The sequence below is a fragment of the Charadrius vociferus genome, unplaced genomic scaffold (assembly GCF_000708025.1).
Source record: "Charadrius vociferus isolate BGI_N301 unplaced genomic scaffold, ASM70802v2 scaffold433, whole genome shotgun sequence".
NCBI classification, from domain to species: Eukaryota; Metazoa; Chordata; class Aves; order Charadriiformes; family Charadriidae; genus Charadrius; species Charadrius vociferus.
The window spans coordinates 2,476,098-2,490,279 of NW_009647846.1; the positions used below are offsets into that span (position 1 = coordinate 2,476,098).

The window sequence follows — 14,182 nt, forward strand, 5'->3', positions numbered from 1 at the left end:
GAGCCATCACCATCCTGCCCAAGCGAGCCACCATAGAGGGTAAGAGCTCTCCCCGCCCCGGGCCTCTCTCTCTCTCCTGCTGCCGGAAACACCGCGGGTACAAAAGCCATCATCCATAATTATTTCTGATACGTGTTTTGTGAATTAACGTGTACAGACATGGTATGACACAGAGTATGAAGTACATTGAGTAAGTCTTCATCTCCTGAAATTTTGCTAACTGGCTGCCTTCCTCCTCTGAAAACTACCCCTTTTTCCACAGCTGAGAAGGTACCCGCAGTTATTTATTAACAGCACGATTTCAGAGCTTATGTTAAGCAGTGGTGATATGACAGGGCCTTTATCACTGAAAAGAAAGTAAACCAAAAGGATCTTTAACACATCATGTATATACATAGGAAAAGGAAATCTTTTGCCATTTACATGTCATCTCTGAAGCAGTGGGTGAGTTTTCTACTGGAGAAGTAAAAGTTCATTTTAAAATCAGCAGTTTCCATTTAAACTTAAATTTTTATTTCATTCAGATCAAGCACTATATTTATTTACATGTATTGCTTGTGTGCTTCACAAATATATGTACATGTACATATGCACGGGTATATAAAAGTTATGGGAAACTTCTTTTACACAATCCCTTTGTTTCTCAGCATTTCTTTGTGTTCTGAAGCGTTTGTTGTCTGATTTTCTGATCTTTCCTCAATTTCTTATCCCTTTTGTCTGTATAGATGCTTAACTGTCCAAATGGCTTCCTCTGGGCAAACCAAACTCGCTGATTAGAGTCCGTGTTCTCTATAATATGAAAAGAAAAGTTCTTTACAAGGGAGATGCTGAATAAAGAAAACAAACTCCGTGGCTGGCACACGGCTTTGCGTTGGGAGGGGTCTCCAAAGAGTCCTTGAATGTCTCACCCACACTGGAATAGGTTCTGGTGTCTTCAGTCACTGGAACCCCAAATATTTGCATTCATTTTTACTGTGTCTACATTACCACCTCATTAGTTATTCTTCTCAGCTATATAATATGCTTCAACATTTTGCATTTTTTAAACCCCAGAGCCATTTTTGCATGTTATTTCTCCATAAATACGTAAAGTTGATAGACAATGAAGTGTTTTGTTTCTGAAAACCGGGATGCTTTAATAATCTTTTCGTACTGTCTGTATTCATCCCTGAGGGTTTCTGACACAGAAACAAGAAGTCTACCCACAGTACAGAGAAAAAAACAACAACTTCCCAAGTTTGTTTTAAACCATTTTCCTTCTATATTACACATGAAACACATTGGACATAATGGGAAACACGAGGTTTGCTTTTGGACACGGTAAGTGGTGATAACAGAGTGGAAGGGTTCAGGTGTAGAAAGTGGTTTAAATAACAGTTACAGATGTCAGCGTATTTAGGGTATCTGCAAAGAAATAAGTCCACTGAGCCCACAAATATCTTCTTATACAGTGACAATATTAGGCTATTGCCTAAAGGTTGGCTAGTTGCATTTTGCACTTGTAGTCACGTAGATGGCACGATTACTTGGTTGTGATGCTGAAATTACATTTTGCCTACGTGTATAATTGTGTTCATTCTTTGGGAGCGGGTGCCATGCAGCAGATACATATTTTGAGGTCTATGAGTTGCACGCTACTTTGCGGAAAGGGCAACACCCCCCGCCAGCAGCCGGTACTGCGCGCGGTACGAGGGGAGAGGCAGAGCAAAGTGCCCCCGAAGAGCGGCTGCACTGGCAGTGGCGAATGTCTCCCGGCTGCGCCGTGACCGCTCAGAAAGGTTCAGGCTGGTCCTTACCTTTTTCAGTCCCGTTCATCCATCCCTAATCGCCATCTGTACCTGCCATCTGCCGAGTCCTGCTAGGCGGGAGAGGAAAGGGATGGGTAAGAGCGCAGAGCAAATTCCCATTCTCCTGAAGCAGTTTTCCAGAACTCAACATTTCCCCTTTCCGACCGATGCCGTTTCTGTTTCATCCGCTAAGAGAAACATCCAGTGAAATCTGTTACTTACAGAAGTAAGTAATCCTTAGGTATTAGCATTTCTTTGCTTAGGGAGGCCATTATCCATATGGATTGTCTGCCTTTCCTGCATTTAGGCTGCTGTATGTTGTTTTGTTTTTCTTTCTGTTGTTGTGGTAATTTCATTTGGCTATGAATCCAAGAGAACTGGAAACAGACATTTTAATGTTATTCTCTTATCATCCAGCAAGGAACATCTGCTTCCTAAAATTCAGTAATGCATTTCTTTTGATGAAGACATAAAATAAATGAAATAAGAAGCCTTGGTTTTCCCTGTGAATTGATGGAAACGAAGTAAATTAGCAGAATGGAACTCAGTTTGCCCCGAAGGACCGCGTCTCGGGCAGTATCTCAGCCTCTCAGTCTCCTTTTTGTGCAGTGGTGAGCAGCAGCGCTGCCGCCCGCCCCTGCGGCCAGCGGGCTCCAGGGCAAAGCAACAGCTTAATCCCCACTGGAGTTGGTGACAACTTCTTTATTAGTCATGAAGGTAAACGTACAATGTAAAAGTAAACCCCTTATTTGCTCCTCAAGAGTATCTTTTTTTTTTCTTTTCTCACTGTGCTAAACAATATTTGTAATATGTTAGAAAAAGATTTCTAACAAAATTCCCTGGCAGCAGAGAGCACTGCAGCTCCCATACCTCAACCTGAGCATGTGCTGCTGCTAGCCTCGTCTCACGCCGCAGGGAGGAAAGTCAGGCTGGGAAGCCAGGAGATGCTGAGTTGCACTGAAAATGAATGTGCCTGCATGTTCGAGTGTATGGGGTGCACTTTGGATTATCGGATCTGTATGTGTATGTAAAGCTATTGGTCATGTAAGTCAGAAACTGAAACAGTCGTTATATAGGAAAAGGCATTTTTCAAGTAACTCTTCTCCCCCAGCCATGACTCTTCAATGCCAAATACAGATGTGAAACGCAGGTGTGTTGCTGCGTTTGCACCTATCCACATATCTACCGTTTGAAGTTCCTATTTTTGGTAACAGTGGGAATATCCCAGCAGCCTCCCACTCTGGAGAGAGTCTAAAGCACTGGGTTTCTTGTAGAATCAGGCCCCAGATACGCAGTTATTTGTCTTGATACTTGATGTCACTCTTGGGACAAAATTTTCCGTGCCGTTGTCCCATGGGGTGATTTAGGAAATCATTACATGAACTGAATTCATTCATCTTAAGTCAGTCTTAATATAGCCCGATTGTGTTTGATGTAATTATGCTGAAAGGATAAAGTTGCATCTTATTTGCATAATCGCAGTAGACAGTGAGCCAGAGGAAGTGCAACACTTAGATAGGAATCACTTCAGGAAAAGTTGTGTTGGGAACAAGCTCTGTAGCCACCTGAACTCCAGCGAAGTTCAAAGGCTTTGTGAGGTTTTCAGGGGAAAGAAGCAGAGAAGAACCGTGAGAAGAGCCGTGGCAGAAGAATATTGTATTCTGGTTATTGTTACTTTGAACTCTCCCCAAACAAGGCTGTGGTGGTGTGTCCTCAGGCTGACAGGAGAGTTCTGAAACATCAGCCCAGTCCTGAAACTCGGCGTGTGCTCAGAGGAACACGCGCGGTGTGTTGCACCGCAGAAGGGCGAGTACCTGTGCTTGTGTGTGTCGGAGTCTGCAGCCACGTGCCTCACGTTGAATAGTCTCTCACGCAGTGTACATCCAGCGCTTCAGTGGAAAGGTGTCGTGTAACCACAGAGCGAGGGTTAGAGCTGGAAAATGAGAAAAATTAAACAGTTTAAACAACAGACAAAAGATGTATTTTTTTAATTAAAGTTTGAACGGGATGTATTAGTATTATTATTATTACTACTATTATATTCCTTTTACAATAACGTAGAAGTTGTGAACATCTGTGGCTCTGTAAGCATTTGCCATTCATTACAACAACACAACAGAAAAAACCCCACAAGAAGTCTTTCTTCTCCAAAATGCATTCGGTGAGATTTCACCTACTGCTGCTTTGTTCCTCAGAAACACTTATTCTTCTTCCTTCACCTGAATAGAAAGATAAACATTGCACCTGGGGGAGATTCCTGTATCGGTTTGGTGTTGAAGAACAGAGAGTGCCCTGCTCAGCACGGGAAGGGTGAAATGCCGCAAAGAGGAGTGAGTGCGAGCTGCAGGAGGATTTCGGGCAAGAAAAGCAGGCTATTACGGAGTAATGATGCAATCAGGATCATGGTAAAAATGGGAGATGTTGAGGCAAGTGTAACAAGTTCCCAAAATTTCAAGTGCCAGAGGGAAGATGGAAGCACAGTGGAACATGACAAGAAAGGTTGAGACTGCGGAAAACGAGTGTTTTGTTCTTGCCGTTCGGCGGAGCTGCTCGCCTTCAGAGCAGCGCGTTACTGTGCGCGGCAGTGCTTTCCTTGGGCAGCGAGGGGCTACGAGAAGGTTGTTTGTTTGTTGCATTTTCCATTTGAAGTCCACGGGAGCTTTGTAGACCACCCAAAGCAGCAAGAAACAAAATGTGGAAATGCTCCCTGGATTCTGGTGGGCTGGACCATCGTTCCAGCTGCGGACTTCCCCAGGTTGGGGCTGGGATGAGCTGCGACCCTTTTCCTTTGTAGATGGAAGTGAACTTCTTCCACGCTAATCTTTTTAATCACAAACTGACCTTTAAATATTGCACTGCCACTTTCCCTCTTCATGTTTCAGTAGATTTAATAAACTTCAGAGCATTTCCTTCTCTTTTTATCACTACTGTACCCAAATCTAATTATACGTTTAGGGGCAGCTCTCTTTGGTGCACCATGTAGATGTATCTAAGAGTTACCTGGCTGACCTGGATTAAAGGTGATCAGACTACTGGTCCAGCCATCAACGAGAGGTCTCCCTGACAGGGAGATTCAAAGTCAGGAGTTCCTAAATTCTTTCCCTGGAGGAAAAGCAGAAGTCTCCTGCAGCATGAGAGATGGAAAAGTCTGATCTTTTTGGAGCAGGTTTGTGCAGTATTTGCTGAATTCAACATGGAAAGCTGTTAGACAGTCTGTATCCTGAAGATGCTCAAGTCCGAGGAATGGAGTTGGGCAGATGGGCTTGGGTTTAAGAATAAGTGTCTTTCCCCTTTTTGTTTTTTTCTTTCCCATTTTTTCTCCTAGTCCAAGCAATATCTACACTTCAGATTTTGAATTTTATAATATCAGTCTGTACTATGTATTCAGATTAAAGATGGCTCATTAGACTCCTTCAGGAGCGTGCCAGCAGAGAGCACGCGTGGTAGGTGGAACAGTAACACTCAGGATGCTGGTTGGACCTTTGAATGGTGGCTACAACTTGCTGTGTGACGGGCAAACAATATATTTTTGTCAAATGCAGTGTTACAGCTGAAATGAGAAAATCAGCAGCTTTATTCCTGCAAAAATATTTCTATTGTGCGACTCCAAGACTTCTCCTTTGGGCGTTGGTGCCGCGCAGCCGCCGGGGGCAGTGCTCGGAGTTGGCCCGGGCGTCGCAGTCGAAGTGGTGTCCCTGAGCTTCCCTCCGCCGCCGGCCGCTCGCTCACGGCTTAGCACGGGAAGAACCAGCACCTGGTGAGCCCTTGTTGATGCCTGTTAGTGTCTTGTTAACCCCCTCGGTAACACATATGAAGCATTGAGAATTAGTTTTTTCAAGAGACAGTAGTCATTTTGGATGCTCCTTTGTTATCTACCCACTCCGATACGTTCAGGTTCGCAGGATCAGTAGAAAATATTGAACACCTTTTTAGGAAATACGGATGGCAAAGTCCTAGAGGTAGAACTAGAACAGAGATAAGTAATTTCTGAAAATCACAGCCATATTTTTAAGGAGTCCAGATGCCTCCAGTAGCTCTTACAAAGTTTCAAAAATAAGTATATATAATGTTTATGAATTGAAAATGTTTCTCTGTTCAGGGATCTCCTAGAAATTGTTTTGCTCATAACCTCAACTGTAAAGAAGATGAACAACTATCTATTTACCTCGTGCTTTCTGTTGTTCCTATGCCTCTTTTCTGGGTGAAAATTGTCAAATCGGACTCTTAAGCTGTGGTTGCTGTTGTTAGCATCCATGCTACTGACGGAGCATGTTCAGATATCTGTTTCTTCCTCTAATTTTTTTTCTTTTAAAATTATCTTCCTTATCTTTCTTCCTTATATGTGCTCTGTTTTCATGGACACCAGCTCACAGGGAAATGAAACCAAAGAGAGGAACAGCTGTAAGAGAAATATGGAGGCTGATATATACATGTATATGATAATTATTTTGAAAGTCGCAAAATGCTTTGCTGATGATGAAAAAAAAATTCTTTACGGTCTGAGTCGAGAATTTGATGCAACTAAACAGTGGGATTCAACTAGATTTAAGATTAATGATCCAATTCCAGCAGGCTGTGGATGTGGCCAAGGTTTGCAATCCCGTGCAGCTCTCAGCTGTGAGGTTAAAGGACGGCTTGAATTCAGCACAAGGAAGTGCAGCGCTGCTTAAAAAAATAGAAGCGTTGCAAGTGCTTAAAACCAACATAACTGTCCTTGAATTTTTCGGTTGTTTGTCTTCCAAAGAGATGGTGAATCATGTCTTTAATGTTTAGTTTTTATTTCCAACAAGAGCTGATTTGCCTCTTTTTTTGTTTGGGCAGTATCAAACCCAGAAAAAAAACCAATGGAAGAGTAATGATTTAAGAAAAAATTAGAAAGAAATTCTATCTCAGTGTTCAGCGTCTCTCCACTATTTTACCTTCCCATCCGCAGTCTGGCAAAACAAAGGAGCTCAGGCTTCATTTTCCTCTCTGTTAGAGACAGCATTGAATTTTATCCAACATTAATAACTAAGGGTACGCTGTCCTGCATCTGGCTATGGGTTTCCCCCAGGACGTTTCTCTGGGAAAGATGTTCTTTGTGCAGCACTCACCCACCTCCTCCCCACACAGAACAGAAGCCTGTCATATCTCACAATAATATTTGCAAAGTAGTCCGCTTTGGATATTTTTTTTTTTGGTGTTTACAGCCTGGTTCAGAGTCTTTTACAGCGCTCTGTTGTTCTCAAGCTTTTTCTCTGTGTCCCTGGGGCGCCAGCGTGTGCTTTTAAGAGGGTCGGTGATTTGGGAAGATCTGGCTTGGGGAATTTGGTTCATCCCGGGCTGCGGGGCTGCCGTGCTGGTCCCACTGCGAGCACCGTGGTGGGATCACTTCAGCTTTGCTCTAGCAGAGCCCGTGGGTGCCAAGAGGCAGAGGGGACACCCGTCGTAAGGGAAGAGCCGTAAGAGGAGTAGCGTGGACCATTACTCTCAGAATTTACTCCTTCTTCCCATTACCTCCCCTGAATTTCCCTCTCCTCTCCTCGCCCCCGCCCATCCGACGTGTTTTGCTTTCTGCACGGCTGGAGAGGCTCTGGCAGAGGTGCCCCTTTGGCCCCCGCGGGTTGGCTGTTGGGGAGCAGTGGGACCGGCTCCGCCGTCTCCCCTCCCCTGCACTGCCAGCACCAGCTCCGGCGCCGGGAGGGGCACCCTGAATTTTGTCCCCCATGAGTAAATTGTCTTTACCAGCTCTGGGGTTAAAATGCTAAGGGTGTTGTGTGCTCATATTATGAAGTAAGTAAATACAGAAATGAGTCATCTGTTAAGGCAGGTTTGTTATTTCATCCAGTGCATTTTACCAAAAAAGATGCTTTCAAATGGCACTTCTTATTCATAGAATCATAAAATTGTCTATGTTTGAAGGGACCTTTAGGATCATCAAGTCCAACCATCAACCTAAACCTGCCCAACCCACCACTAACCCACATCCCTCAGCACCACGTCTGCCCATCCTTTAAATCCCTCCAGGGATGGGGACTCCACCACTGCCCTGGGCACTGTTCCAATGTTTGACAACCCTTTGGGTGAAGAAATTTTCCCTAATATCCAATCTAAACCCCCCCTGGGGCAACTTGAGGCCGTTCCCTCTTGTCCCATCGCCTGTTCCTTGGGAGAAGAGCCCGACCCCCCTCGCTACCCCCTCCTGTCAGGGAGCTGTAGGGAGCGAGAAGGTCTCCCCTCAGCCTCCTTCTCTCCAGAGCTCGGGGGTCACGTAACTTTGTAGAAAACCTGTTAGCTGGCCAAGCACAGGTGAAGGAAGAATTTACCTTTTTATTCTTCTGTATCAATCACACAGTGTTTAAAGTCGTTCTACCCACAAACTTGTTGGGAATGTATCTTTCCCAGTAGTGATGGAGCCATTAATTGAATTTAAATTAATACTGCGTTTACCTGGGAATCCAAGACACGCTTGCAGCCATGAAAAGTTTATTGTGTATCGACTCCCGCCTGTTGAAAAGTCACTCTGGGAGTTAAGATTAGCTTTGATTCCTCCTGGCTGAGTGCTGACTCTCATTGCCTCTCGCCTGCGTAGGTGCGGGCTCCTGCCAGAGGCGTGCAGCCCGCAGGGACGGACAGACAGACGGGCGGAGGTGCGCAGCGCCGGGGCTGGGCTGGGCAGTAGCCGGAGCGCTGGCGGAGCCCGCGGTGCATCTCACTGCTCTACGTGCCCTTCCCTGGGCCGCCAGTGGGAAGCTTCCTGATGAAAAGTGTGAAGCAGCCAAACGGTGGCTTAAATCCCACTGCCTGGTGATGCCCAGTCCCCCCGAGGTCGATGGATGTGGTGACAGTGGTGGTTTGGGCAAACAGGGTCTGTTCCCTGATGTGGGCAGAAATTGTACGTTCCCTGTGGTGCAGTACGTGACTGCAAAGGGTGGAAGCGAAGGCTTTGGGGAGAGGTTTAGTAAGGTCAAAGAGACAGTAGCTTAAGGGTAACATTATTTTTTAGTATGCAGATGTAGAGAAGTTAAGAAACACAATTTTTATAAAGTTTCAAATTAATGTTGTTTTGTAGTTTTCTTTTAAATGAAGGCATTGAAGCTTTTGGGTTATTTTTTTTTTCTTTTGTTTAAGATTGCCTGTAAGTGTTAGTCGGTGAGAAACAGCCTGAGCTGCAGTCTCTGTGCTGCGGCAGACTCAAAGGCGATGCCCCATAGCGCCCCGAACCCGAGCTCCTGTGGGGGATGTCTTCAAAAAACCCACATACTGTTGCAACTCAAAAATGTAAATGTCTACATCATTTCAGGGTAATATTTTGCTAAAGTAAGTTACACATCTGGCTGTTTTGTGGTGTTCAGTTATTGGAGTTCTTTTGGGGTTTGTTAGACAGTTTGACGGTGTGATCTTTTTAGAGTATTAAAAAGAGTTATCTGCCACTGCCCAGCACAAGACACAGCTCATAACCACAACAGCATTAGCAGGAAATTTTATCTCAACTGGGGTTTGAACCAGTACCTTTCCAAATGGCGTTGCTGCTTTGTAGCGAAGAAATTAGGTAGAAAGCTCTAATTGGACCATAAAGAATGTTGTAAAATAAAAATTTAGGGAGCTTTCTCTTCAGCCTCTTGAAATGAAATAAACTGCTCGCCCAACCTACAACAGACCGGCATTATCAAAATCCCGGTATTCCTCTGATCGGAGCTAAGCTGTTATTCATTCCATGGGTATCTGTCTCTCTCTCTCTATTTCTGTATTTTGAGTTTTGCTCCCAGGGCTTATGTTGGCATTTTCTCTTTGATGTTCATATTTAACTGTTATTTCAGGACACTGGAGATTGTGTGGGTGGTTGTTTTGAGAGAGATGTGTACACACACACACACACAAACTAGAATGGTTGATGCTGTAAGGAGAAATAAATCACAGAATAATATTTAGCTATTGATCACTGTTCAGATATATCATCAGTGATCTTTGTTTTGGAATACCGCGAATTGCGTCTTCTGAGGAGCAGTTTTTCTCTCAATGATCTCACGCTGAAGTTGTCTGAGCTATCTGTTGGACACATTCGGGCAGAGCATTTCCATCCAGAAAGGAAGACTTTTATTTTTAGAACGCCTGCTATCTTTGTGTGCCAGCTCCCGATCCGCGTGCGATCCGGCAGGAACCTCCGAGCCTCCCTCCGCGGCTCTGCTCTGCGCGGGCGGCGCTGATGGGGCTCCGTCGCTGCAGAGGCTCCACGGGGGAGCGCTTCTTCCTCCGCACAGCAGACGGCCATATGCTGCTTTCCAGCATTTTTTGCACGGCAGCAGAGCCAAGGGCAGCTCGGTTTCCTTCCATCCTTGCGAGGGGCGCTGAGCTGCACGCGGATGGCACACAGCGAGCGCACCACGAAGGCAAATGACGGTTTTCCTGTCCAACGCCCTCAGATTAGGAAATCCCAGTGTTTTCTAGGGCTGCTGGTCCTTGCTTCTGTGCAGAGTTTCAGGCCTCATTTGTTGATAGGAATTCATCTTCTCTTTGTTAGTAAAATTGGCAGGATTTCCAGGATCTGGGGAGTGATGAAGCTCAGGGGACCTCACCGGACCCCACGTGAGTGAGCCCCTTCAGGGCAGCTGAAGCCGAGCTGGAGAATTATTAAAAAAAAAAAATAATACTGTTTTAGTTTCTCGTTATGTTTAGGCACAGAAACAGAAGTCAAGAAAGGATTTTGCCCCCTTGTCCCACTCCCTCGGAGCAGCGCCGGCAGCACCACGCGGAGTGCGGCACCAGCGCTGCGTTGACCTCTTTGGCTCTGATCTGAGGGGACGTTACGGTGCCGCACCGGCAGCACCGCCGGTTTCATTGCTGAAAGGAAGGAGCAGGAGAAGGGGCTAAAGGTGGTGAGGTGTTCCCACAGCCCATCCAAAGCTCCGTACCCTGCGTCTGCTAGCGTGGCAGCGTCCACATCTGGGGCTGCTTCCGTGGGGATGGGGAGGGAGAGGGAAGAGCTCCCCTCTTCTCATTGCCCGAGAGTTGCATCTCTCCCGATGTTTGTTACACTATAATTTAAGAGGTTAACGCACTTTTCTACTTCACAGGAAATATATTGGCAGAGTATTTGTTTTGCCATTTATATGTCATGTATTTTTCATGTAAAAAAGAAATTGCAGGAGCTTTCTGGGATAAACTGTTCCTGCTTTAGGTAAAAATAGCCATGAATGGTCTCAAATATCTAGTTTTAGAAATGCCATTCTGCAGGAGGGCTGAGAACCACAGATTGTTCCTAATGGAAGAGATAATTTTTCATCTCTGATATACTGCTTTGGCAAAGCAGAAAGAGTTTAATATAGTGCGCCGCATTTCCAGTCCAGCGCCTGGTGGACTGCCCATAGATGTTGCAAAATAAGCAGTCAAGAACGACAGAGCAGAAGGACCGATGGTCTCTCTTAATGTTTGTTCACATTTGTGACAAATTTGGGCTCAAGAAAGAGCTCTGAGTAAGGTCTTGGGGATTAGGTCTGTGGGCGCTAGGTGACCATTTATTTTCCTTGACAATTATTACAGTGTTTTAATTTGGGAAGCTTCAGACACTGTAATAGGGGGCAGTGAAACACAGAATGCAAATACGATCTGCTTGTGCCATAAGGTGATGGAAGAAATAAAAGGTTCAGTCATCAGTCTTTTCTACAGGGGTTATTTTTTTGCAACAAGAAATTAAAGTAACATTAATATATTAGAAAGTAAAACGAAAGAAACAAGATCCCCCTGCCATCTGCTAAGTAAATACCAGTGTAGCCCGCTGGAGGAGCATCTGTGCGGGGAGAGGCAGCAGCCACCATGGGAAGCACCTCCTGCTCCTCCCAGAGCATCGCGCTGGCCGCCCTCTGCGCCCTCGTTGGGCTCCATGGGCACGTTGGGCTCCATGGGCACGTGCCCGTGGGGCAGCACAGAGGAGCCGAGCGGCATCGGAGCCGCGCTGCCAGCGGAACCGCGGGCGGCCAGGAGGTGTGCGTTGAAATTTGTTGGGTGTCATTTGGTGAAGGAGCCTGCGCTGGTCCTGCCCTTGCCCAGGCAGCTCCCCGGGGGCTGGGAGGGCGCGCATGGGCACCGCTGCCGCTCCTCTAACAAACCACACCTGGTTTATCAGAAATGTCTGTTAAACCTCACGTGTCATTCATTCACGTGTATTAAATCCTCTACCAAGATAACTTTGAGTCCAATATATTTACAGTAAGATGTTATTTCCACTCTGCTTTGTTCAAATTCATACATCTCGATATTCTTTATCTTATCAGCTTTTCCATTGCTCTTTAAAAATGCTAATAAGTATTAATTTGCTTAATATTTCTCTTCCTCTTTGGGGTCAGTTTTTATCTGTCTTTGAAAGAAATTGAAAGCAGAAGTTCCTAAATTCTCACCAAAAAAATAATCTTATAGTATTTCTGACTCTGACACTACAACCTAAAAAGTCTCTCTCTCTAGGCCACTTAAAATTAACCTCTGAAATCCTCTATGATTTACTTAGTCTTTCTAAGCCTAAGCCAGATTAGCAAGCCAGAAAAGAAATACTACTTCACAATCTCTCAAGCAAATCAAAAATAAAAAAATTGAGGCCTTTATTAGAGTAGAAGGCAAGTATGGCATCCCTGGTTGCAAGTAGCAAATTAATATACCTACGTTACACATTAAAAATGTATTCACTGTGAGTATTATCTGTTTATTAGTGTCTGTGTTTTCCTGCATGAGTGGGTACCGCTTACTGCCCTGGTTCTCGCCGTGGGGGTCTGGAGCATCCCGGGAAGGATCCCTGCGGGCTCCAGCTTGGCTGCCGCTGGGGCTCCATGCACACCCCCACACGGGGACGGTGCGTTCCCGGGGCGGGCTGAGCCCCCCTGGGGAGCACGGGTTCAGACACAAAACGAAATGTGCTGATTTTACGAAGCGAACAGAGATTTGAAAGGTTTTATTTGTTTGTTTGATATTTTTATTCTTTTTCCTTTTAGTTTGTGTTGTTAATGCTTGAATGATTATAGGCTTTTGAAAGTAATAGTTTAGGAAATAATACACATAATAATACACATAATTTCCTTAAAGATGATACAATGAATGCTAAAGTGCCCTCTCCACTCATGCTGGGTTTGCAGATCTCCTTTGGGAATGTGTTTTCATTTTCTTGACTGACTGCGTGACAACACTCTAATGACCAAAGGAAATGGAAAATAATATAGAAAAAAATCCTCGATGTAATCACATATGCTGGCTCTCTAGTAAAGTGAGGCAGGAGTCAATAGATCAATGATCTTGAGCTCCTGGTAAGGGTAGATGAACACAAACCTTTTGTCTCGTAGTTACAATATAATTGTATGATGGTGAAGAACTATGTGTTTGCCAGTCAAAATATATCTCTGTGCAGTTTAAGGTAATATATCTTGAAAGTTTAGTCTTTGTTTCAGTTAGATGACATGCTCCATCTGGAAATTAACCCACTCAGCCATGTTAACACAGCCGTGATGCAACCACCATACTCCGTTCTCCTCTGAGCCTGCCGCTCCGCTTCCGAGTCTGGGGCGGAAAGGTGCCGAAGGATCCGGGCGTGGGAACCGCCGGCTTACTACGAGGTGACACCAGATGGAGAGCTGCTGGTTAAGTTGTCACACTGCCTCTGAGCACTCCGAAACCAATATTAAAATTAGGGGGAAGGAAGAAAAAGATCTAGAAAGAGAAAGCATGGGCTGGGTGTGTGACTGCAGCGATGACCCATTCCCTTCAGGGATCTTTCAGCTGACTCCTATTCGCCCTGTTTCTGCAGCTCCCGGCCGCTCTTCTCTCTGGTGGGACCTCCAGGAAGGGGCAGCTCTGTCGCTCCTTTGGTGGTGCTGAGGAACGGCCTCCTGCTCTACTGGAAGGTGGACAGGGCGCTTTGGAGCATCTCTCCACTGGCGCAGTGTTGCGCTGCTGCCGCCAGGGAGGAGGGCTTGCCAGGGACGCCGAGCACTGCGCGTGCTGGGGGACCGGGCAAATTAATTGACCTTTTTTTCTGCTAGAAAACTTCTGTTTTCCATTGGGTGGTGGGGGTTTGGGGGAGCTGGGGCTGGTGGCACAGCCCAAGCCCAGGTGCTGTGGGTCTGCTCCTGGCTAAGCCCCCCCTGTGCTGCTCTTCTCCTGCAGCAGCAACTGCTTTTTGAAGAGTCCAAAGCCATTATTCTCTGTTGCAATTCATGCATACGCACAGAGGAGTGGTCCAAGAGCTCCCATGAACACCTCGCATCGAGCCGCTGTCAACCACAGCTTTTTACACTTGTAGTCTTTCCTCAGGCTTAACTAAGTTAGGACACAATTAATAATGTGATGAACCACACAAGCTATTTAATAAAGAAGGGCCAGGGAAACTAAAGTTTTCCATTAATCCAATATATAAAAATGCAGGAAGCCACATCATC

General features: G+C 45.5%; 1 protein-coding gene across 1 annotated transcript in view; it reads left to right on the top strand.

Annotated features, from left to right (window-relative positions):
* GRM7 (glutamate receptor, metabotropic 7) overlaps positions 1–14,182 on the top strand; it is a 318,538-nt gene that overhangs the window by 204,858 nt on the left and 99,498 nt on the right. The window contains 1 exon segment of the mRNA XM_009882884.1: positions 1–39. This exon segment is cut by the window's left edge and continues 23 nt beyond it. Coding sequence (XP_009881186.1) covers positions 1–39 — 39 coding nt within the window.